Source organism: Bos mutus, chromosome 2 (genome assembly GCF_027580195.1).
Source record: "Bos mutus isolate GX-2022 chromosome 2, NWIPB_WYAK_1.1, whole genome shotgun sequence".
NCBI classification, from domain to species: domain Eukaryota; kingdom Metazoa; phylum Chordata; class Mammalia; order Artiodactyla; family Bovidae; genus Bos; species Bos mutus.
The window spans coordinates 6,636,495-6,662,151 of NC_091618.1; the positions used below are offsets into that span (position 1 = coordinate 6,636,495).

The 25,657-nt window shown below is 49.4% G+C and overlaps 1 protein-coding gene across 4 annotated transcripts in view; it reads right to left on the reverse strand.

Annotated features, from left to right (window-relative positions):
* The window catches only part of TCEA3 (transcription elongation factor A3), a 48,017-nt gene that overhangs the window by 6,655 nt on the left and 15,705 nt on the right, over positions 1 to 25,657 (reverse strand). For 3 of the 4 annotated variants that reach the window (XM_070382890.1, XM_070382884.1, XM_070382906.1), the window contains 5 exons: positions 25,027 to 25,089; positions 11,249 to 11,412; positions 11,020 to 11,076; positions 6,878 to 7,032; positions 283 to 429 (listed from right to left, as the gene is read on the reverse strand). In XM_070382890.1, coding sequence (XP_070238991.1) covers positions 283 to 429; positions 6,878 to 7,032; positions 11,020 to 11,076; positions 11,249 to 11,412; positions 25,027 to 25,089 — 586 coding nt within the window. Of the gene's footprint in view, positions 1 to 282; positions 430 to 6,877; positions 7,033 to 11,014; positions 11,077 to 11,248; positions 11,413 to 25,026; positions 25,090 to 25,657 lie in introns of all 4 variants that reach the window. The other variant, XM_070382898.1, reaches the window with a different exon arrangement.

Here is a 25,657-nt window from a genome sequence, read left to right on the forward strand (position 1 = left end):
GTTTTTATTGCCAAGTTCTCTTCCAACCATCTGTGACTCTGCAGAAGTTCTGTGCCCCCTGTAGGTCTGGTCTTCTTATGCTGGCTGCAGGACAGATCTGGTCGCACCTCACACAGATCTGGGTGCTTCTCTCTGGGTGCTTCTCTCTGCATCTTTTCTAGAAGCCACAGATGTACCATGCTGGTGAACCAAGACGTGCCCTCTCCACAGCCTAGCATTGTAGCCCCTCCTCCCCGCTGGCGTGTCCCTCAGCTCCTTCTGGTCGCCGCCCCCACGCCATACCTGGTTGTAGGTGCAGTTCTTCTTCTTGCACTTGCTGCACTGGAAGAGGTCGGTGGTGGTGCCGCCGGTCTTGGCCATCTGGTGCTCACGGATGGCCTCTTGGGTCATGGCATTCCTCAGTTCCCTCAGCTCATCACTGGCCATTTCCTGGAGAAAAAGGAGTGTGCCCTTCAGGGCTAGGGAGCCCCCAGGAGCTCTACCCCACACCTGGGTTTCAGGGAGCTTGAACAGAGGAAGGGGGACATTCTGGACTGGAAGGAAGCCTGGCCCTGTCCCGGCTGGGGCAAGGCTTTACCGGAAGAGTCCCCGTTCTGCCTCTGGGTGGCAGGTAAAACCCCGGGCTCTGACCAGGCCAAGTACAGCAGGGCAAGTACGGGACAGCACAAGACAAACAGCGTCCGCCCAGAGTCAACAATCTCGTGTACATTTTCTCAGCTCTGGTGCTCACAACGCCCGCCAAGGACCTCAGGAACCTGCTTGAACCTTCCTGCTTAAGCTTATTTGACCACTGACCCCGTGATCTGTGATGTTCCCATGTCCTTCCGGGCTGGACTTGACTGAAAGCCTGTCTAAGCTGTGATTACCATTCAGCCAGGCCATTGTGCCTGGTGGGAACCTTGGCCTCAACTCTCTACAACTTACTGCAGCTACCCCACCCAAGCAGGACCTGAGGCTCCTGGGTTCACACCACTGACTGCTCACCTGTGATTGCATCATGGAACATCTTTTTCTACAACGTTCCTATAGAATAGAGCCTCCTATCTCCTGTCAGCTCCCTGTAGACACCCAGTCTATGCATTATCCAGGCCCTCCCCTTTGTTTTGTCTATCTCCCTAGACATCTCACTTGCCTTCACCTTCTTCCAGAAGAGAGGGGGACACCCAAGCTGGAGAGAGCTCTAGTTAGCCTCGGTTTAGGGGGAGGAAGATGGCTGAAGCTAATTTTTTTTTTTTTTTGGCTTCAGCACATAGCATGTAGAATCTTAGTTCCCTGCTAGGGATGGAACCCATGCTCCCTGAAGTGGAAGTGTGGCGTCCTAACCACTGGACTGCCAGGGAATCCCCTGAACCTAATGTTAAAAGAGAATCTGGGGAGCTCCTTGGTGGTCCAGTGGTTAGGACTTGGTGCTTTCACTGCTGTGGACAAGGTTCAATCCTTGGTCCGGGAGCTGAGATCCTACACACCTTGTGGCATTTACCAAATTTCAAAAAAATAATAAGAGAGGATTTGGCACTGGCTAAACATTTTAATTACTACCATTTAGCCTGACCCCTTAAATCGTGGAGAACAGAGTTGGCCTAAAGGTCAAACAAATCTTGTGTGCTGATTTCTGCATTATAACCAATTGTGTTTCCTGATAAAATGCAGATTCCTATGAATCCAAAACTCTATGGGCAGGCCCAGGAATATGCATTTTTACTAGTGCCCCCAAGTTATCATTGGAGAAGGAAATGGCAACCCACTTCAGTATTCTTGCCTAGAGAATCCCAGGGATGGGGGAGCCCTAGTGGGCTGCCGTCTATGGGGTTGCACAGAGTTGGACACGACTGAAGCGACTTCGCAGTAGCAGCCAAGTCATCCTGTGTACATGAAAGCTGAACTCCTAGTGTGTCAAGTGCAAGGACCAGGTCCTAACCACGGGCAGGGGTATAGACATAGCAAGTCATCATGCTCAGTTGTTTCCAACTCTTTTCAACCCCGCAGACTGTAGCCTGCCAGGCTCCTCTGTCCATAGGATTTCCCAGGTAAGAACACTGGAATGGGTCGCCATTCCTTCTCCAGAGGATCTTTCCGACCCAGGGATCGAACCCACGGTTCCTGCAGCTCCTGTACTGCAGGTAGATTCTTTACTGCTGAGCCACTGGGAAAGCCCACAAGTCAACCCCAGGCTATATAAGCAAAAAGCAGCTGACTTTAATGTTGGGGGACTTTCCAGAGCATACTATATTTGTTCTTTCAAAGGGTATTGGATATCAATCTCTTGAATGCCTTTCACAGCACTGACACGCTGGTAAACTGGCTTTGGCCACGGCGGGTGGCTGATTTGTAGCATCCACGAATTTCCATGGCGTAAACAATCCCACCACAGCCTTTCAAGCTACTGATGTGATGTAACTGAACACAGAGTTGGGAACAGCTACACACGATCATCGCTCTGGAGCTGGTAGGCACCGACAGTGCACCACTGCCCCTAAGCCCTATGGACTGAGAGATGATTTGGTTCCTGTCTCCAGGTATTTGGCTCCTGTCTCCAAGCACTGACCTAAGATTTCAAGACAGTGTTGTTGTTCAGCTGCTCAGTGGTGTCTGATTCTGCAACCCCATGGACTGCAGCACACCGGGCTTCCCTGTCCTTCACTATTTCTGGAGTTGCTCAGACTCATCCATTGAGTCAGTGATGCCATCCAACCATGTCATCCTCTGTCACCCCCTTCTCCTCCTGCCCTCAGTCTTTCCCAGCATCAGGGTCTTTGGAACTAAAGCAAAGGTCTGCAAAGTGCAGGGAAAGCCTGACTAGTGGCTAACTGCCTGGGGGCAGGGAGGCTCATTAAAGAAATTGACACCTTCACCAGACTTGAAAGATAAGCACAACTTCCCAAGGGGCATGGCACATTCCAGAGGAAGAGAATAATAGATGTGAGAGATCAGAGGACAAGACTAACGTGTTTGAGGAAGGGTATTTGGGGTGGGTTCAAGGTGAGGAATGTGGGAGACCAGGCCAGGGTCAGACTGTTCCAGCTAAGAAACAGACCAGGAAATCAACTAAACTTCAATTTAAAAAGAGAGTGAGAGAGAGAACAGGAAAAAAAAAAAAAAAAATCTATCCACTCACCAATCCATTTACCTATCTTTGCCTGCCTTATTTAGGAAGCACATCAGAGACACATGGAGTCAGTACAGTAATATGAAAAATAAGGTTGAAAATGAGGGAAGTAAGCGATGACACTGGATCTTCACGTCATGTACAAGGTGAATTTGAAACATATTTGTTGAGCACTTAAGACTGAGCGACTTCACTCTCACTTTTCACCTTCATGCATTGGAGAAGGAAATGGCAACCCACTCCAGTGTTCTTGCCTGGAGAATCCCAGGGATGGCGGAGCCTGGTGGGCTGCCGTCTATGGGGTCGCACAGAGTCGGACACAACTGAAGGGACTTAGTAGTAGTAGTAGTAGTAGTAAGACACAGCAGGCACTGGCCTTGACGCTGGGAGCAGACAAAGCCCCTCTCCCTGCAGGCTGTCAATGTATCCACTCAACAGTTCTAAGGGATATTTCAGAATCCACCCCATTTTCTGAATCACCTGGGTGTGAGAGGAAAAGCAGAACAAAGGAAACATGAGGGCATCAGGTGGAGCAGGAAAGAGACATAGAAAAGGAGTTAGGGAGACCCAGGAGGCAGAGAGGGATGGCCAGTCACACGTGCACATCCGCTTCGCCAGGCTCTGTCTGATGGGAGGCCCTGTCTTCTGAGCCACCGCATAGCAGGCAGCCCAACCCCAAGCTGTTATTTTTCTTATTGGAGCAACAATGGTCCTGTTCAGTTCAGTCGCTCAGTCGTGTCTGACTCTTTGCAACCCCAAGGACTGCAGCACTCCAGGCCTCCCTGTCCATCACAAACTCCCAGAGTTTACTCAACCTCATGTCCATCAAGTTGGTGATGCCATCCAACCACCTCGTCCTCTGTCGTCCCCTTCTCCTGTCCTCAATCTTTCCCAGCATCAGGGTCTTTTCCAATGAGTCAGTTCTTCACATCAGATGGCCAAAGTATTGGAGTTTCAGCTTCAGCATCAGTCCTTCCAATGAATATTCAGGACTGATTTCCTTTAGGATGGACTGGTTGGATCTCCTGGCAGTCCAAGGGACTCTCCAGTCTTCTCCAACATCACAGTTCAAAAGCATCAATTCCTCAGCACTCAGCTTTCTTTGTAGTCCAAGCTGTTATTTTTCTTATTGGAGCGAAAATGGTCCTGTATTTCATTATTATTATTTTGGCTGTGCTAGGTCTTCGTTGTTACGAAGGCTTTTCTCTAGTTGTGGTGAGTGAGGGCTGCTCTCCCGTTGTGGTGCCTGGGCTTCCCACTGCAGTGGCTTCTCTCGTTGCAGACCATGGGCTCTGGGGCGCACACAGGCTTCCGTAGTTGTAGTTCCTGGGCCCTAGGGCACAGGCTCAATAGTTGTGGCCCACGGGCTTAGCTGCTCCTCAGCATGGGAGCTTCCCGGATTAGGGATCAAACCCATGACTTCTGCATTGCAGGTGGATTCTTTACCACTGAGCCACCAGGGAAGCCCTGATCCTATATTTCTTATAGAAATTTCCTGCCTAGAGTAGAAGCTGACCCCAAGAAGAAGGCCCTCTGGACCTCTGTTGCCTGGGGTGCTGGCGGGGGCCCTTTGGTGGCTGGCACTGGCAATCCCTGGGGAGGCCTGGTGTGGTCCTGGGTTGCTGTCCTTGGCCTGGTCAGCCTCTTCTTGGGCCTGTTGATCACCTGATTCTCTTGCCCTGTTCTAGTGAATAGTCCTTGGATGGGGCCAGAGTTGGCTGGTTACTTTGCTGAGACTTCTGGAGCCTTTGTCCTAACTCAGGCACCCAGCTCTGTTCCAGCCTCGGGCTTCTGGGAACTTGCCAGGCGTGGCTCACACCCATGTCTACACCTTGCTGTTGGTTTTCCAGGGCCCGGTTTCCCAATGTCTCTGCGACCGCCTGTAAGACACTCTGATGATAGCATTCTCATGACACACGCACAGAGGCAAAGGGACCCCAGAGCCACAGAGTGAGAGGCAGACGGAAACGCAGGCTGGGTTCCCATCTAAGTTGCAGCGCCACCTCACAAGGAAAGAGGATACTGTTAAGCCAAGTTGCATGTGTAACCCTGGGTATATGTTGTTGCTGCTGCTGCTACTGCTAAGTCGCTTCAGTCGTGTCCGACTCTGTGTGACCCTGTAGACGGCAGCCCACCAAGGCTCCCCGTCCCTGGGATTCTCCAGGCAAAAATACTGGAGTGGGTTGCCATTTCCTTCTCCAGGGGATCTTCCCAACCCCGGGATCGAACCCAGGTCTCCCGCATTGCAGGCAGACGCTTTAACCTCTGAGCCACCAGGGAAGCCCCTTTAAACGCTTTACATGTGTTAACTCATTCTGTCCTTCGTGAGATAGCTGTTATTCCCAATTTACAGATGAGAAAACTGAGGCATAGAGAGGTAAAGTGGCTGGTCTAAGATCACATAGCTCAGCGGCAGAGGCAGAAGTCAAACCAGGGCAGTTTGGTGCAGCTCCCAAGCTTCTAACCACTGCACATACTCCCTCAAACAGGCTTGTTCCCTTTTCCTTCCCTTAGTGACTCCTTCACACTGGGTCAATCCTTCCTTCCTATTAAGTTCCCACAGTGGCTCTATCATGGCAGCCACCACCTCTGTATGAAATATATCTGTATACATGTCTGTTGTGCTCCACAGAGTCAGGGACTCTGATTCAGACTTGGGCCCAGAGCTGGGGAATGGGATGTAGGACTGAACGAGGCAGAAGAGGGAGGCAGATCACAAAGCAGGGAGGAGGGACTTCCCTGGTGGTCCAGTCGTTAAGAAGCTGCCTTCCTATGTGGGGGACGCTTGCTCCTTGGAAGAAAAGCTATGACCAACCTAGACAGCATATTAAAAACCACAGACATTACTTTGCTGACAAAGGTCCGTCTAGTCAAAGCTATGGTTTTTCCAGTATTCATGTATGGATGTGAGAGCTGGACTATAAAGAAAGCTGAGAGCCAAAGAATTGATGCTTTTGAACTGTGGTGTTGGAGAAGCCTCTTGAGAGTCCCTTGGACTGCAAGGAGATCCAACCAGTCCATTCTAAAGGAAATCCTAAAGCTGAAGCTCCAATACTTTGGCCACCTGATGAGATGAGCCCACTCATTGGAAAAGACCCCCATGCTGGGAAATATTGAAGGCAGGAGGAGAAGGGGGAAAGAGAAGAGGAGATGGTTGGATAGTGTTACCGACTCAATGGACATTGGTTTGAGCAAGCTCTGGGAGACAGTGAAGGACAGGGAAGCCTGGCATGCTGCAGTCCACGAGGTCGCAGAGTCAGACACAACCGAGCTACTGAACAACATGTGGCGGATGCAGGTGCAGGGGAGCTAAGACCCCACGTGCCACGGAGCAACAGCCCGAGCGCCACGTCTGCGCTGCGATGAAGACCCGGCGCAGCCAAAACAAAAACAAGCAAACAAACGAACTAAAGTGGGGAGGAGCAGATGCTCCGAGGCTGAACAGCTTGGCTCCTGGCATCACCCTTTTCTGGCTGTGTGCACAGGCGAATCAGTTAAATCCTCTGAACTTCAGTGTCCTCACCTGTAAGACTGGAGATGATAAACATTTCTGCCTCCATTGGTGTGAAGCTAAACTGGCCCATGTGCCTGAAGCGATGAGCGCAATGCTGAATGCCTGGGAGCTGTGTTCACTGTTCTGACCCAGAGGCCCTGAGGGATGGGGCGTCCGAGATGGTCCCTAGCTAAGGTAGCCCCTGGCTTATCACTGCGTCGCAAGCCTCTGCCTCTCAGCCTTGGGCAAGACTGGAGGGGCCCCGGCCCTGCCCTCACCTCTGCTGTCATCTTGGCAATGAGCCCCGCGGAGATGGCCCCACTGAGCACGTTCCGCCTCAGGCCGGGATTCCTGGGGTCCTTGAGGTTGCTGATGCGGCTGCGTACGCGGTTCCGGTACTTCATGTCCGTGCTCTTGAGCTCCTGGTAGATACGTGACACAGTCAAGGGCCAGCCAGCCACTCATAGAGGGGCCCGGGAGCATGGGGAGCCAGTCCCTGAAGCCTGAGGAGCCCCAAGGCCATCTCTCTCTTTCCTTGGACTCAGCTCACCCCAAGTGCTCGAGTGAGTACCCCCAACTTGGACAGGGGTCAGACCCCTTCATGGCCTCTGACTCCCCAAGTCAGGGTCCTCACGTGGGCATTTGGGATCAGCCACATATCGGGGACAGGAAATAGCCTTCAAGGTGAGATCGGGTCATCACAAGCGCTGTGGGGCCAGGGACCCCAGGAATGGGCAGTCTGGGTTTGTTTGAGCCTCCTGTGTGACCTCAGGTGAGCCCACGACCTCTTTGTGCCTCGGCTTCCCTCTCCGTAAAACACAGGTTGTCATGAGGATTCCCTGAGCTAAGCTGCACGCTGCACTCGTGTGGTGGTTGGGGCGCGTCAAATGCTCAACTTTTAGGGGCTTAGATGATAGTGATGACGATGACCCCCTAGTTTGGAAGGGCTCCTGGACACTTTTAAGTCCAGATGTCAGAGGAAAACATCAGATTGGGGGCCACGTGTCTAAGGCTCTAGGAAGTATTACAATAAAGAACGCATTGGCTTTTGTTTCATCTGGTGTCCGAGCACATTACAACACAGAACAACCTCCCCTTCCTCTCTTTTTCTCTAGGAATACCTATTGCAGAACGCACTTTGGGAATTGCTGGTCAGTTACTTTGCTCATTAATAGATGAGGAAGCTGAGGCTCAGAAAGGGTACAGGCCCTTGCTCAAGGTCACAGGGCACATTCCCGGCAGAGGCAGGGCTGGAAGCCAGACTCCCTCCTGACGGTAACACTCTCTTCTCCACTCACCCAGCAGGAAGTCACCCCTGGCCACCGACCACAGGGAGTTCTCTGTCCAGAAGCTGCATCCCAGATGGGCCTCCTCCTTGCTCCCTCCCCCTCCTCCCTCCTCCAGAGGAGCTCAGGGAACACAGCCACATTTTCTTGGCCTCCGCGAAGCCAAGAAGAATCAGGAAGATGAAGCCTTTTCTGGGAAAAGCCCTATATACGAGAAAGAAACTGTGGGGAATGTGGAGAAACAGACACAGCTGGCTAGCTCCAAGTGGTGGGAGGGAAGGTGGTGGTATTTATTTTTTCTGTTTTTGTTTGTATAGTACAATAAAATCTGAGAAGGAAGAATATGCTCTCATGCACTTGGAAGCCCCAGTATTTGTTTAAAAATCTTATGTGTTTGGGATCCTTGGAAGTGGAGATGTGCTTGATAAGTGGGGACAGCAGGGCTGAGGATCCTTTCGTCCGCCTCTTCCTGAGTCTGCCTCCTTTCATCAAGGTCGCAGAGGAGGATGAGGCGGAGCAGACCCAGGCATCACTGACCTCCTGCCCCCCCTCCCCGCAACCTCCTCCCCACCCCGACATGAGCACATGTGAGCCCCAAGGCTGCCATGTTCGTCCAGGCCCCCAAACTCCTCCTCCCTCTGACCTCCCACCACCTATGAACAAAGAGCTGAAGGGTTGTTGGTGCAGCTCTGATGGCCTTTCCTTCAGAAGAGGGTCATTCAGAGGACGGAAGGCCATCAGCGGAGGCCATGCACTGGGTCATCTTCTCTAACTGGGCTTGAAGGTGGAGGGACCTTCTCGGAGGGACAACTGTTCGGGAGAAAACAAAGATGAAGCTCGTAATAGCTCTGATGCCTCGTGTTCTGTGTTCCTGAATTAATTAGAAATTTTGAGAGTGAACTTGGACAGGAATGAGATTAGTTCAAGAAGTGCTGGTTAATAACCAAATGATGGTGGAGGGAAACTCCCAGGAGATGTGTTGGAGGCTATTAGGGTGGTTCTTAGGCAAGAGATCGAGGGAGGCAAATCTGTTTTCTGAGACTGGCCCCTGTACCTTCCCTAACCTGCTGAGCCCCTAGGTAGAGCCCAGGAGGCCAGGAAAGGGCCTCAATGGGACACTCACACCCCTGTTCCCTGGGGAGTCTGTCCCCAGCCTCCACACTTCTTTGATATGCAAAGATTTGTCTCCAGTAAAAGGAATTCTATGCATTCACTCAGTGGGGCACAGTGTGGAGGCCCTTCTTCTCTCAAGACAGAAATCTTGGGACTTCCCTGGTGGTTCAGTGGTTAGAACACCATGTTTCCAGTGCAGGGGGCCTGGGTTCTATCCCTGATTGGGGAACTAAGGCCCAGCAAGCTCAAGGCATTGCTAAAACAACACAGCAAGTAAGTGTCAGTAAGTAACTCCTGGTCACTCAGTCTTGTCCAACTCCACGAGCCCATGGACCGTAGCCTTCCAGGCTCCTCTGCCCGTGGGACTTTCCCGGCAAGACAACAAAAAAAAGCAACAAAAAAACTTTCAGTTCAATTGGCCAGACCACACCGCAGACATCTCCTCTGTCTATACAAGGCTGCTTTCAGATGGTGGGAGCATGGCATATAGGGGAAGAACTCAGGACATGGAATCCAAAGACTAAGGTTTTCAGTTCAGCTTTGACACTCAGTAGTTCCCGAGCCTCAGTTGCCTCATCTGTAAACTGGGAACAACAGCCCCTGCCTCACAGAGATTGTTTTAAGTGTTAACAGAGGTTGTTATTGTTCAGCCACTAAGTCTTGTCTGACTCTTGGTGACCCCATGAAGCTCGCCAGGTTTCACTATCCTTCACTATCCCCTAGAGTTTGCTCAAACTCATGTCCACTGAGTCAACGATGCCAACCAATCATCTCATCCTCCATTATCCCCTTCTCCTCCTGCCCTCAATCTTTCCCAGCATCAGGGTCTTTTTCAGCAAGTCAGCTCTTTGCATCAGGTGGCCAAAGTATTGGAGTTTCAGCTTCAGCATCAGTCTTTCCAATGAATATTCAAGACTGATTTCCTTTAGGATTGGCTGCTTTGATCTCCTTGTAGTCCAAGGAACTCTCAAGAATCTTCTCCAGCACCACAATTCAAAAACGGCAATTATTTGATGTTCAGTATTCTTTATGGTCCAACTCTCACATCCATACATGACTACTGGAAAAACCATAGCTTTGACTATAAGGACCTTTGTTGGCAAAGTGATGTCTCTGCTTTTGAATATGCTGCCTAGGTTTGTCATAGCTTTTCTTCCAAGGAGCAAGCGTCCTCTAATTTCACGGCTGCAGTCACCATCCTCAGTGATTCTGGAGCCCAAGAAAATAAAGTCTGTCACTCTCCACTTTTTTACCTGATGCCACGATCTTCATTTTTTGAATGCTGAGATTTAAGTCAGCTTTTTCACTCTCTTCTTTCACTTTCATCAAGAGACCCTTTAGTTCCTCTTCGCTTTCTGCCATTAGGGTGGTATCATTTGCATATCTGAGGTTATTGATATTTCTCCCGGCAATCTACAGAGGTAGGAAGTGTCGACTGACCAAGACACAGAGCCTGATACTTGGGGGGTCAAAGATGGGAGTTGTTATCTTCAGAGGAGGAAGAGAGGGAAGGCTGAACGTGAGGAATGCTGTCCTCTCTTTGTGTCTCACCTCCTCGATGATGTCACAACCCAGACCTGTCAAGACACAGCCTCTCTGAGCCCTGAGCCCTCGGGTTCTTTTTATTTTTGGCTGTTTTTCTGGCTGTTACAGCTTGCATGATCTTAGTTCCCCGATAAGGGATTGAACCCAGGCCCCTGGCAGTGAAAGCGTGGAGTCCTAACCACTGGATGTTCAGGGAAGTCCCAACCTTCAGGTTGTAGAGTCACACTTGCTGGGTTCAAATCTTAATTATGCCAGTACTATTAGCTGATGGGCGTTGGCAAGGACTTACCTGCTCTGAGCCTCAGTTAACCTCACCTGTAAAATGAGGGAACCTTCCCTGTGAGATTGCTCTCCACATGAAATGAGGTACTGCTTCTAAACAGCCTAGCCCACTCACTGTCCTGGATCCCTTGCATTTGGGACACCTGCTGCTGGACAGTTTAGGCACCCACAGCCCTGGCACAGCTCAAGGATATGATCTTCAATTTCTGATGCCATCTTGTCACAGTTGACTCCATAGTCCTTGTAATCATCTAAAAGAGATTCGGGAAACATAGGCATCAGTTGAAGATGACCTTGGCAGTGAAGCCTGTTTGTACAGGGGACTCCAGCATCTTGTACCACTTTCATGGTGTGGAGAAAAACCACCTCTCCCAGATCTTGGGGAGCCCTTCCCTCCCCGGCCACTGGTTCAGGCTCTCTCACCATCCGCCTTCAGAGCCGCAGAGAGCATCTCCACACACTTGTCCCGGACGGAGTCCCCCGTGAGATAGCAGGGCGCCAGGAGGCAGACGGAGGGGGTGAACGTGGGGCTCGAGGGGCTGCTGGGTGTTCTGGGGGTCTCCGCTTTTGATTTGCTGCTGTTTGATCTGAGGATGACAACCAGTAACAGACATGTTGACAACAAGCAAATAAAGCATTTTGTTGAGCACCAGTGTTTTCATGGATGATCTCCTTTAATCCTCATAAAAACTCTATGAGGAAGGTGCTATTTTAGGCACTTGACATGGATCATCTCATTTAATCCTCTGAGGTTGGTACTATACTTATCCCCACTTTACAGTTGTATTTTAAAGTGTGTTTTAGAGAGAGAGAGAGAGATGTGCACATCTGGAAACCAGCAGAACCAGAATTGAAACCCAGGTGGGTGAACACTGGTACCCAGGCACTTAGCCAACCGCTGTGCTCTGCTGAGAGGTTGCAGAGCACTGTCCGATGCCAATAATTCTATCACCCACCATGCTAGCTGCTCTCTCTCATCTGCTCTCATAGAACCGTCTGTTTACTCATTCGATAAATATTAGGCATCTATTCTCCAGGTACTGTGCTGAGAACAAGGCATAAAGCAGACAAGTCAGAAGAGTTCCTTCGCACAAGGAGCTATAGTCCAGTGAAAAATGAATTTACCACCAGTTAATTGGCTTTTGACTGAACTGAACTGAATTGCCTTTCACCATGTGTCAGGAACTGTGCAAGGCCCTTTAGGAGCATTTTCTAATTTGGACCTCAGAGCAGTCCTTGGAGGTAGATACTGTAATCACCACCATTTGCAGATGAAGAAACAAGGGACAGATCTGCCTAAAGTTACACTGCTAAGATTTGAAACCAGATCTATCTGATTCCAATGCCTGTGCTCTTAACTCCTATGATACACCACCTAAGAATCATCCCGTTTTGGTTTTGGCTTAAAAGGCCACAAATATATATGCACTGGAGGGATAACCATGTTTCCTAGTCAGCTCAGGCTGCCATAATAAAATACTATAGACTACGTTACTTAGCAGCAATTCATTTCTCACAATTCTGGAGACTGGGAAGTCTAAGATCAAGGTGTCCGTTAATCTGATTTCTGGCCAGAGCTCTCTTCTGGGCTTTATACAGCCACCTTCTTGCTAAGCCCTCACATGGTGGAGAAAGAGCAAGTAAGTTCTGAAGTGTCTTTTCAGTTCAGTTCAGTTCAGTTCAGTTGCTCAGTCATGTCCAACTCTTTGCAACCCCATGAACTGCAGCATGCCAGGCCTCCCTGTCCATCACCAACTCCTGGAGTCCACCCAAACCCATGTCCATTCTATTGGTGATGCCATCCAACCATCTCATCCTCTGTTGTCCCCTTCTTTTCCTGCCTTCAATCTTTCCCAGCATCAGGGTCTTTTCCAATGAGTCAGCTCTTCACATCAGGTGGCCAAAGTATTGGAGTTTCAGCTTCAACATCAGTCCCTCCAATGAACACCCAGGACTTATCTCCTTTAAGGACGCTAATCCTACTGGATCAGGGCTCCATCCTTATGACCTTATTTAACCTTAATTACCTCCCTAATGGCCCTATGTCCAAATACAGTCATGTTGGGGGGGGGGTTGGGATTTTAACATATGAATTCTGGGAAATCACAGACTTTCAAACAGTAACACCATTTCAAAAACTTTTTTTTTTTTTTTGGGCTGCACTGCATGGCATGCAGGATCTTAGTTCCCCAACCAGGGACTGAATCCACACCCCTTGCAGTGGAAGCTCAGAGTCTTAACCACTAGACTGCCAGTGAAGTCCTAACACCAGGTTAATAGCAATTCTCTCTCTTAGATGGGATTACAGGAGATTTTCACTTTCTTCTTTCACATACATATTTTCTAAGTCTGCCCTAAAGAACATATCTGCTTTTGTCATGAGACACACCTTTCTTTTTGGTTTGTAATATTTGACAATCATGAGTGGTCCCTCTGTGCTGATGGCTCAGATAGGAAGTTTCCCGTCTTCCTATTCTCCAGTAAAAGTGGAGGCAACCTGAGTGTCCAGGGCTTCCCAGGTGGTGTGATGGGAAATCCAACTGCCAATGCAGGTTCAATCCCTGGGTCAGAAAGATCCCTTGGAGAAGGAAATGGCAAAACACTCCAGTAGTCTTGCCTGGAGAATCCCACGCACAGAGGAGCCTGGCGGGCTACAGTCCACGGGGTCACAAAGAGTCGGACATGACTGAGTGACTGAGCACACACATAAAGCTGAGTGTCTGTCCATCAGTTTATGAATGTATAAACAAACTGTGGTATGTAATACAACAGAATATTATTCAGCTATAAAAGGAACAGAATTCTGAAACATGTTACTTAGAAGACATTATGATGAGTGAAATAAGCCAAATACAAAAGGACAAATACTGTAAGCCTCCACTCATATGAAGTCATATGAAGTACCTAGGGTAGTCAAATTCATAGAGACAGAATGCAGAAAGGTGTTGGGAGGAACAGAGAATGGAGAGTTATTGTTTAATTGGAAGGAAAGTTATGACCAACCTAGACAGCATATTCAAAAGCAGAGACATTACTTTGCCAACAAAGGTCCATCTAGTCAAGGCTATGGTTTTTACAGTGGTCATGTATGGATGTGAGAGTTGGACTATAAAGAAAGCTGAGAGCCGAAGAATTGATGGTTCTGAACTGTGGTGTTGGAGAAGACTCTTGAGAGTTCCTTGGACTGCAAGGAGATCCAACCAGTCCATCCTAAAGGAGATCAGTCCTGGGTGTTTATTGGAAGGACTGATGTTGAAGCTGAAACTCCAATACTTTGGCCACCTGATGTGAAGAGCTGACTCACTGGAAAAGACCCTGATGCTGGGAAAGATTGAGGGCAGGAGGAGAAGGGGACAGAGGATGAGATGGTTGGATGGCATCATTGACTCGATGGACATGGGTTTGGGTGGACTCTGGGAGCTGGTGACGGACAGGGAGGCCTGGCGTCCTGCGGTTCATGGGGTCTCAAAGAGTTGGACACGGCTGAGCAACTGAACTGAATTGAACTGATAGAGTTTTAGTTTTGAATGATGAAAAAGTTCTGGAGATGGAAGGTGGTGATGGATATACAACAATGTCAGCATACTTAATACTAGTGATTTGTATACTTAAAAATGATTAAAATGGGTAAGTTTTATGTTATATATATTTTACCACAATAAAAAAAAATCTGTATAGTAAGTTCAATGAATAAGAGCAGCCAGAAACCCTGAAATAAGTGATGGCAACTAATCTGTTTTAAATACTGGGTTGGCCAATAAGTTCATTAGGTTTTTCTATAGGACATAACTGAGAAATCCGAACGAACTTTTTGGCCAACCCCATATTTGGCAAATCTTTTCTTTTTTTGATGTGGACCATTTTTAAAAAGTCTTTTGAATTTGTTACAACATTGCTTCTGTTTTATGTTTTGGCTTCTGGGCCACAAGGCATGTAGGATCTTAGCTCCCCAGCCAGGGACAGAACCTGCGTGCCCTGCATTTGAAAGGCAAAGTCTTAACTACTGGACTGCCAGAGAAGTCCCATTTGCTAAATCTTAATTCATTGGAAATGATGAAATATCTTTTTTTTTTTTTTGTCTCATGCTGCAGGAAAAAAAAACGGTTAAAGTGGCGAATTCTTTGGTGGTCCAGACTTTAAGGACTTTGCACTTTCACTGCTGAGGGTACGGATTCGATCCCTGGTCTGGGAACTGAAATCCCACAGGCTTCTTGATGGCCCAAAAAAAGGTGGTGGGTTTGAAATGGTAAATTTTGTTATATATACTACTTTGAAGTGAAAGTCGCTCAGTCGTGTCTGACTCTTTGCGACCCCGTGGACTATACAGTCTATGGACTTCTCCAGGCCAGAATAGTGGAGTGGGTAGCCTTTCCCTTCTCCAGATATACTACTTTACCACTGTATAAAAAAAGAGTGAAGTGCCGATACACGTAACCAAAAAAACCAGGCCGAGGCTCAGACTCCACCCGCTTGTCGGTCGCTTTTGGTTCCTGTGAGCAGGTGCTGGGCGGTACAATGAGAGCATCACCTAGATTCCTGGTGGTGGCCCCAGGCATCAGAATGTCAGGCCTTCCTGAGTGGCATGAGAAAGGTCAAACAGGTCATACGACCCTGTAATGTGGCCCAAGAAATTCAGCGAGGGATGGGGCCGGGAGTTGGCCACCAGAGGAGTGGATGGGAAAACGAATTCTTGGGAGAAATTTGTGGAAGCGTGGAAGTCCATGGTTTGTATGGGCAGGACTGAGGGGCTCAGGGCAGCTGAAGGAGGAGAGCGAGGGAGCTGGGGAAAAAGGATTTCTGGCCAGACTCTGGAGTGTGTTAAAGATGCTAATAACAAAAGCCATCATTTACTGCCTGTTTGCTACTTATTCCACTCCATAACCCTGAGAGTCATAAGTAACTGGCCCCATTTTACATACCAGAGGATGGAGAGATAACTGTACCGCACTCTCCCTTTCAGAGCTGTTTCCACACTACTCTTGGGGTGGGGGCCAGTCAAGACCTCTCTGCCTTCTTCTCTTGGCTCTTCCCACTCTCCTCTTTCAGTAACCCATCAGGATCTGCCAGTCAGTCCTCATGCTTCCAAGGAAAAACTGACTCATCAGAGTTGAAGAAGTGAGTCACTTCTTCCACTCCACCACGCTGACCCCTTGTGGAAGGGCCCAAAGGACTGCTGTTTCCCAAAATCCAAGGGGCACCATCCTCATTGTCACCTGGGTACCTCTTGAAGTTGTACAGTGCACAACCTGGGCAGCTGTCCTAGGCAGCTCTGGAGATACGGATGCACTTCTTTCTTTCAGGAAAATGGTGCTGGACTTCTCAAAGGTCAAGCCCAAGAAATTCTGTCTGGGAGTGAGGCTGGTTGAGTAGCCCAAGCTTCCCAGTGTTAAAAAACCTGGGGTGGGACTTCCCTGGTGGTCCAGTGGTTAAGAATCAGTCTGCTAAGACAGGAGACGCAGATTCAATCCCTGCTCCAGGAAGATTCCACATGCCGAGGGACAACTAAGCCCGTGCGCTACAACCACTGAAGCCCCAGAGCCTGTGCTGGGCAACAAGAGAAGCCACTGCAGTAAGAAGCCCATGCACCGTAAGTAGCTCTCCGTAACTAGAGAAAGCCTGCACGCAGCAACGAAGACCCAGCACACCCAAATAAATAAAATTTTAAAACCTGGGGTGACAAGATAATCCCATCGTTCAGTGTGAATTCTGCCATCCACCTCCTTGTCCCCCAATTCCTGCTATTTTGGACTGACCTTGACACAGGGGACTCTTGTCACCATAGATGCCCTTGGGCCACTGAGAGTTTTGTGTTCTCTGGAGCCTTGAGGTTCCTAAAGGTGTCTCAGGGCTGCCACAGAGTGGGGTGGTCTGAGGAGGGAAGGCTCTGTCCTCTTAAGGTTTATTTTATTTATTTATTTTTTGCCTTGCTGCAGAGTTTGCAGGATCTTAGTTCCCCAACCGGGGACTGAACTCAGACTCATGGCATTGGAAGTCCTGAATCCTAACCACCGGACGGCCGGGAAACTGCCAAGGTGTACATTTTGAATTCCCCCAAATTTTGTCCAAACGGATTCCCTAGTTTTATTATTTTTTTTTAAATTCAGTTTGAACTTCACCATTCTAGATTAATTCATCCTGGGTTTTGCCCAGCTCTGCCTCACAACTGGTGGCCTGGCAGCAGAGCACAGGACAGAGAAGCTGAGATCCAAGCGTCTTGTCCTAGAGTCAGATTCCAGCAGGAGTCAAGGTGCAGGTGAGCGAAGGCTGCTGCTGCTGCTGCTAAGTCGCTTCAGTTGTGTCCGACTCTGCACGACCCCATAGACGGCAGCCTACCAGGCTCCTCTGTCCATGGGATTTTCCAGGCAAGAGTACTGGAGTGGGGTGCCATTGCCTTCTCCGAGGGAAGGCTGGGAATCGGGTAAATTCGAGTCTAAGGGGCTGCCTGCGAACCAACACGAATCTTCCCGCACCCAGTCCTGGCCACTGGGCTCTCACCTGCATGACCACAGGAGACCCCAAGCTGCTCTCCCTGCCTCCCCTGACAATCTACAAAAACCCACAGCTGATGCCATCACTCCCCTGCTTCTGATTGTCTAACAGCTTCCAATCATTTCCAGCATAAAGTCAAACTCCTCACCATGGCCTCCTATCGTCCCCTCAACATCTGGCTGCGGCCTCCCCTACTGACTTAATCTCACACCTCACTCCCCCCACAGGTCACTGGAGCCCAACCCCCCTGCACTGCTGCTTTCTGTTTCTTAAGCGCACCCATCACTCCCACCACAGGGCTGGTCCCCCTCCTCCTGGAAGGCCCTTCCTCCTGCAGATTTTCTTATGATGGGTCCTTTCCTGCCAGGCAGGTCTCAGCTCCAACGTCACATCCTCAGGGAGGCCTTCCTGGACCATCCCAGCCAAGCCAACTCTCCTGCCCTGGAACTCTCTAGCACATGACCCAATTTCTTTCATCCACAGCACTTATCCAATCTGTAATTAACTTGTTTGTGTTTATAAACACTGTCTGCCTCCATCTCCAGATTACAGGTTCCAGAGAACCAGGACCCCATCTGCGGGCTCACCACTGTCTTCCAGCACCTGTGACAAGGCCCTAGGTAGACACCTGATGGATCTTTATCAAGTGAATGAACAGATGATGAATTGAGGGAGTGGGCCACAGAAATGAAAGGCACATCCAGGGGTCTAGACAGCGCTGACTTGGGCAGGGGATAGGTCCTCTTTGGAAAACCAGCTGCCCAACTGCTCTGGGATTAACAGAGGGCCCTTTGAGCCAGCATCTGTCAACTCCCACAGCCTGGACCAACCCATCTCCTACAGCTGGGACGGAGCCCAGATTCTTCCTGGTGTTGCCCCTCACGGACCTGTGTGCCCATCACCACATCCTCAGTGTCTAAGACTCATTGGTGGGGAACCAGGAAGGGAGGAGTCAACAGCATACTGCTTGGAAGGAGGCATAATAATGTTAATAAAAGTTGTCAGTTTTGGGGGTAGTGTATTTATGAAGAGCCCAGGCTTCAGAGGAGAAGGGGGCAACAGAGGATGAAACAGTCAGACAGCATCACTTCTACTGGATGATATGGTTAGACAAACTCAATGGACATGAATCTGAGCAAACTCCAGGAGAGAGTGAAGGACAGGGGAGCCTGGTATGCTGCCATCCATGTTCTTGCAAAGAGTCAGACGTGACTTAGTGACTGAACAACAACAGACTCCAGGGCCAGACTCGCAGATTCAACCTCCAATAACACCACTTTGTAGCCATTTGACCTTGGATGAGTTCCTTAACTTCCAGGTGCCTCAGTTTTCTCATATCTAAATAGAACAACAGTGCTCACCTTATAGAGTTGCTCAGAATATTAAAGCATCTAAGAGAATTCCAGCAACAGACTATTTGATAATACTTACACAGATGGCCACACTAATGTGAGCACTCTTACTAAGCGCTGTGCATCCACTGGGCACCCATTTGGTTTAGGGATGGTGCTAAGCATTTCATTACCTCATCTGAGTCTCACAGTGACCTTGTGGGGGTCATAGTTATCCCCATCTTACAGTTCAAGAGACTGAGGCTCAGAGAACTGAATTTATGTACTCAAGGTTATCCAACTGGCAAATGGGAGAGACAGACCACACATCTAGGTCTGTCTGCCTTCCAAATTCTTTTCAACACATCTCACTGTTCCTCTAAAAGGCAGAGAGCTTTCCAGAGTCCCCTTTCCTGGGCCAGGCTGGGCTGCCTGTTGCATTTCCCTCCTCACCTCCCTGGCAGGGCACTCCCAGCCTTGGTCGCTCCTCTTGGAGAGGAGCTGGCTGGCTGGCTGGCAAATCAGGCAGCCAGGCTCATTTGCTTTCAATGCACGTGAGTGGGAACTGTGCCAAACTGCAGAGAGGGCATCATGACGGGGGTGGAGGTGTTGGATTTGTCAACTGCTTCCTTCTGCTCCCCGGATGTACCAGGGCCAGCACCAGCATGTGGTCTGACATCACCAAGCTCTGAAAAAATCCTCACCAACCAGGTCTGAGCAGAGGCACCTGGAGGCCGGTCTTGCTGCTCCTGTGCGCCACCTCGAGGGCATTTCGGTTACTTGCACCACCAAGCCTGCCGAAACTGCTAGGGTGAAAACCGAAGGGCAGCTGGCAAAGTGCAACTTCTCTGTCGCAGGGGTGCCCTTGGCGGTCTGTCTCCTGGTACTCCTGCTACAGTTCCTCATACCGCCACACCTCTGCACGTGCCATTCCCTCCGCCTGGGATGCCCTCAACTGGCTGGTCTACCAGGCAATCCATCTTTCAGTTCTCAGCACAAATACTCTCTCTTCCCTGAACTCTCCTTTGACTTCTCCAGTCATGTTGAGACACTGTGTTATTATGCGTTAAGAGCTTCAAAAAACAAGCATTTTGGTGTCTCCTTGCTTAGCTTTGGAGGTCACAAACTGATGGGCTACACATGAGTTTTGTCTGAGCTACTGCATCTTAGGAAAATAGGAATATGTTGCTAACACATAAAACTGGGAATTTCTTAGGAAAATCTAGTTGGCCAGCTTTCCTTAAAAAATTGGAAGGGATGGCATGCTGGGTGTCATATCGATAAAGCAACCACCAGCTGGGGCTGGGTAGTGGGCGCCCCCTTCAGACCGGCAGGTATTCTCCACCAGTCACCCAGGTGTCCACATACCCTCGACCCCTGGAAGACGTTGAGTTTGTAAGGAGGTGCTCAACAAACGTGCTTGCTGGGAGACTTCCCTGGTGTTTCAGTGGCTAAGACGCCTCGCTCCCCATGCAGGGGGGCCCAGGTTCGATCCCAGGTCAGGGAACTAGATTTCACATGCAGAAACTAAAGATCCTGTATGCTGCAACAAAGATCAAAGACCCTGCATGCCACAACTAAGACCCAGTGCAGCTAAAAATAAAATATTTAACAAACAAAACCAAATGTGCTGACTTAATGGATGAATGCATGAATGAACAAATGAGCGAATGAATGGAAGACAAAGAAGGAATGGAGGTAAAGAGCGCAGGAAACAGTCTGAGTGGTGGGTAAAGTGAGTTTACAAGACTTGCTTCTCTCCCTCTGGGGTGCCCACCCCTAGTACTGAAGCAGCAGGAAATGGCACAGCTGTTGGAAGGACAAACATACTCTGCCTGACCAACCCTCGGAGAAAGAAGGCATTCTCGAGGGAGCCAAGAGACTTCCAGGCCACAGGGCAAAGTACGGAGAGGAGCCTGAAGGTATAAACCCTGACGCAAATGTCCAATGTGCTTCTTATAGCATCAAACCCAGAAATGGGTTACTGGCCAGCGTTTCATTTTTGGATGAGACAATCCTTCTTGATGCAGGGCTGTCCTTCACATTCCGGGACATCTAGCATCAGTGGCCGCTGCCTACTAAATGCCAGAAGCGCCCCTCCCTGCCCTCCCATTATTACATTGCAGTATAGACTGTGTCCCTCGGGCGAAAATCCATATGCTAAAGCCCTAACTCCCAGTGTGATAGTATTTGGCGGTGGGGCCTTTGGGACATTATTAGGTTTAGATGAGGTCAAGAGGGTGAAGTTCCATGATGGGATTAATGTCCTCGGAAGAATGAGAGAGACCACAGGGAATTCCCTGGTGATTAGGCCTTCTACTTCTACTGTAGGAGGCACAGGTTTACCCCTGGAAGGGAGAACTAAGATCCCACATGCCGCACAGCACAGCCAAAAAAAAAAAAAGGGAAGAGAGACCAGAGCATGAAATCTCCCTCTTTCTCTGTCTCTCTCAGTTCAGTCACGTGTAGACACAGTGAGAAGGCGGCTGTCTGCAAACCAGGAAGTTCAGTTCAGTTCAGTTGCTCAGTCGTGTCCAGCTCTCTGCGACCCCATGGACTGCAGCACGCCAGGCCTCCCTGTCCATCATCAACTCCCGGAGTTTGCTCAAATTCATGTCCATCGCATTGGTGATGCCATCCAACCATCTCATCCTCTGTCGTCCCCTTCTCCTCCTGCCTTCAATCTTTCCCAGCATCAGGGTCTTTTCCAATGAGTCTGTTCTTGGCATCAGGTGGCCAAAGTATTGGAGCTTCAGCTTTAGCATCAGTCCTTCCAATGAATATTCAGGACTGATTAGTTTAGAACCAAGAACTATGCCTCAATTCCGAGGCATCGCCTGTGGCAGACAATGCCAATCGATCACAGAACTCTCTTCTTCCCTGGTAGGATGTAGCCTCAGATTCGTGCTCCAAGCAGAGAGCCTCTACTCATCGGCTGGAGCTGGCACTCAGCTGCCACGGTGGGGATGCTCAGCACAGCTGCCCCATCAACATCCCAGGCCTGTTTGATCTTCATAAAACCTTAAATGACCTAATTTCTGTGCCCTTTTTTCTTTCCAATGTCAGTCTTACTGGTGCATGCGTGCTTAGTTACATCAGTCGTGTCCGACTCTCTGCAACCCCATGGACCATGGCCTGCCGGGCTCCTCTGTTCATGGGATTCTCCAGGCAAGAACACTGGAGTGGGTTGCCATTTCCTTCTCCAAATCTGACCTAGTCTTATTGGTACATTAGGCCTAAAAGATTGAGAGCAGGAGGAAAAGGGGATGACAGAGGATGAAATGGTTGGATGGCATCACTGACTCAATGGGCATGAGTTTGAGCAAACTCCGGGAGTTGGTGATGGACAGGGAGGCCTGGTATGCTGCAGTCCATGGGGTCGGAAAGAGTTGGACATGACTGAGCAACTAAACAACAAAAAAGCCCAAAAGAACTGGGCAGCTTCCAAACATACTCCCCTAGAAGTCAATACGCTTACCATTCCTTCCAGGCACCCGAGCATCCAATATGGCCCATGGATCCTAATCATTTGCCTTGATCCACCGTTAAGCCACTTCCTGGCCTGGCCTGCTCTCCCTTTGCTCTGGTTCTTCTGCTCTGACCTCTGACTTCCCTCCCGGGCCACAATGCACACTCCTCTATCCACAGTTTCTCCTTGCTGATCTCATCCAGGTTAGCGGCTTCAAGTGCGAGCTACATATTAACGACTAAAATTTGTATTTCCAGCCCAGGCTTTCTTCCTGAATTCCAGCGTGGTATAACCTACTGCATATTCAATTTCTTCACCTGAGTGGTTTGTACACCCCTAAATCCAACATATCCATATACCCAGGGTCTCCCACTTCTCCCCACCTCCACGCTGTCACTCTGATCCAAGCCACCCTCACATCTTCCCCGAATTATCGAAACAGCCTCCTGGCTGGTCTCTGCTTCTGTCTGTGGCCCTGACAACCTAACACAGCAGCAAGAGGGATTCTGATAAATTCACTCATAGAATCCCCACGCTCAGTACCCTCCAGGGGCTCCTTTTCACACCATCTTCCAACTCCCACCTTCACTTATTCACTCCAGACCCACTGGCCACCTCACCGCTCCCTGACCCTGCCAAGCACACTCCCACTTCAAGGCCTTCTGTTTGGAATGACCCCAGTGTCCTGCTAACTCCTCGTTTCTTTCATGTTTTTGCACACAGGTCATCTCTTCAATGAGGGCTCTCCTGACCACTGCAGTGACCACCCTTTCCAACCTGCCAATGCAGGCAGATATAAGAGATGTGGGTTCGATCCCCGGGTTGAGAAGATCCCCTGGAGAAGGGCATGGCAACCCACCCCAGTATTCTTGCCTGGAGAATTCCATGGACAGAGGAGCCTGGAGGGCTACAGTCCATGGGGTCGCAAAGAGTCGGATATGACTAAGCGATTAAACAACAATATTTACTTATCATATGTATTACCAGTTTCCCCCATTAGAATATGAGGCTTTCCTGATAGCTTAGTTGGTAAAGAATCTACCTGCAATGCAGGAGACCCTGGTTCAATTACTGGGTAGGGAAGATCCGCTGGAGAAGGGAAAGGCTATCCACTCCAGTATTCTGGCCTGGAGAATTCCACGGACTGTATAGTCCATGGGGTCACAAAGAGCTAGACACGACTGAATGCTAATAAAGTAATGCTCAAAATTCTCCAAGACAGGCTTCAGCAATAACGTGAACCATGAACTTCCTGATGTTCAAGCTGGTTTTAGAAAAGGCAGAGGAATCAGAGATCAAATTGCCAACATCCGCTGGATCATCGAAAAAGCAAGAGAGTTCCAGAAAAACATGTCAAAGCCTTTGACTGTGTAGATCACAATAAACTGTGGAAAATTCTGAAAGAGATGGGAATACTAGACCACCTGATCTGCCTCTTGAGAAATCTATATGCAGCTCAGGAAGCAACAGTTAGATCTGGACATGGAACAACAGACTGGTTCCAAATAGGAAAAGGAGTACATCAAGGCTGTACATTGTCACCCTGCTTATGTAACTTCTATGCAGAGTACATCATGAGAAACGCTGGACTGGAAGAAACACAAGCTGGGATCAAGATTTCCGGGAGAAATATCAATAACCTCAGATATGCAGATGACACCACCCTTATGGCAGAAAGTGAAGAGGAACTCAAAAGCCTCTTGATGAAAGGGAAAGTGGAGAGTGAAAAAGTTGGCTTAAAGCTCAACATTCAGAAAACGAAGATCATGGCATCCGGTCCCATCATTTCATGGGAAATAGATGGGGAAACAGTGGAAACAGTGGCAGACTTTATTTTTTTGGGCTCCAAAATCACTGCAGATGGTAACTGCAGCCATGAAATTAAAAGACGCTTACTCCTTGGAAGGAAAGTTATGACCAACCTAGATAGCATATTCAAAAGCAGAGACATTACTTTGCCAACAAAGGTCCGTCTAGTCAAGGCTATGGTTTTTCCTGTGGTCACGTATGGATGTGAGGGTTGGACTGTGAAGAAGGCTGAGTGCCGAAGAATTGATGCTTTTGAACTGTGGTGTTGGAGAAGACTCTTGAGAGTCCCTCAGACTGCAAGGAGATCCAACCAGTCCATTCTGAAGGAGATCAGCCCTGGGATTTCTTTGGAAGGAATGATGCTAAAGCTGAAACTCCAGTGCTTTGGCCACCTCATGCGAAGAGTTGACTCATTGGAAAAGACTCTGATGCTGGGGGGGATTGGGGGCAGGAGGAGAAGGGGACGACAGAGGGTGAGATGGCTGGATGGCATCACTGACTCGATGGACGTGAGTCTCAGTGAACTCTGGGAGTTGGTGATGGACAGGGAGGCCTGGTGTGCTGCGATTCATGGGGTCACAAAGAGTCGGACATGACTGAGTGACTGAACTGAACTGAGTGACTTTCACTTTCACCCATTAGAATAAAGGCCTCATACCCGCAAGGATTTTGTCTCTTTTGCTCACTGCTATATCCTTGGCACCTAGAATACTTCTTGGCACACAGTAGACCCTCAATAAATATTTGATGAATGAGTGACATGATAATTCAAGGTTGATACCATTTCTGCCCCAAACCCAGAGGTCCCAATCCAGGTACCGGCTCTCAAGACCTGTTTCATTGGGTTCAACTTGACTTTGAGGATGTTCCCCAGACAGCAATGGGATAACAGTGATTGGTCAGGCACCCCAGTGAAGGAACCATGCCTCTGATTCAGAGGCCTCCCCCGCCACCCTTATTGTGTGGGTCCTAGGAATTGGAGTCAGTGCAACATAGGAAGCTTCCTCCTTTTCCCTGCCTCGGGATTCCTCCAGTAAGACAGAGAGACACACGCACACGCTGAACAGGACTTTTGGGGTGCAGAGGTCCACGGCTGCCTTTACCTTTCCATCGACGGTCTTTTTGGAGAGGAGGTGGCTGATGACTTGGAGTCCACAGAGTCTCTCCTGAAAGGAAGAGAAAGTGGAGATGAGATGCTTTGGTCAGTGAGCATCAGTGCTGGCCTAGAGAAATCCGAGTCTGGGGAGGAAGCATCCTAGAGCCAGGAGTGCTGGGCTGGGGATGACCAAGTCCACCTGGACCCCAGCTGCCTGGCAGGGGGAGCCCCAGGAGGTACTGGCTGGTCCCCTTCACCATCAAATGAGGTAAGAGGAGGGAAGGAGACCAAGATCTGCCAAGCACCAAATACGTGTCGGATGTGGCCCATGTGTTACGTCGTGTGTTACTAATTATAATAACTAATTCTCAGCAGGCCCTTCCTCCTAGCTGTCAGGCAGGCCTTAGCTATCTGGAACCGATGGACTGAACTCCTTGGATGATCACTTCTCATGAGGAGTAGGAATAAATCAGCCGCAGCCTCCCCTGTGGCACCTTAAGAGGAGGGGAGAAGGAGGTGGGCCTCAGAGCTGCAAGAACTGGGTTTAAAATGGAAGTGAGAAAGGAGGGTGCAAACTTAGATGCATACTGGGTCTGAGGCCAGGCAAGAGGACTAATGCCTAGCAGAGGAGAAGACGA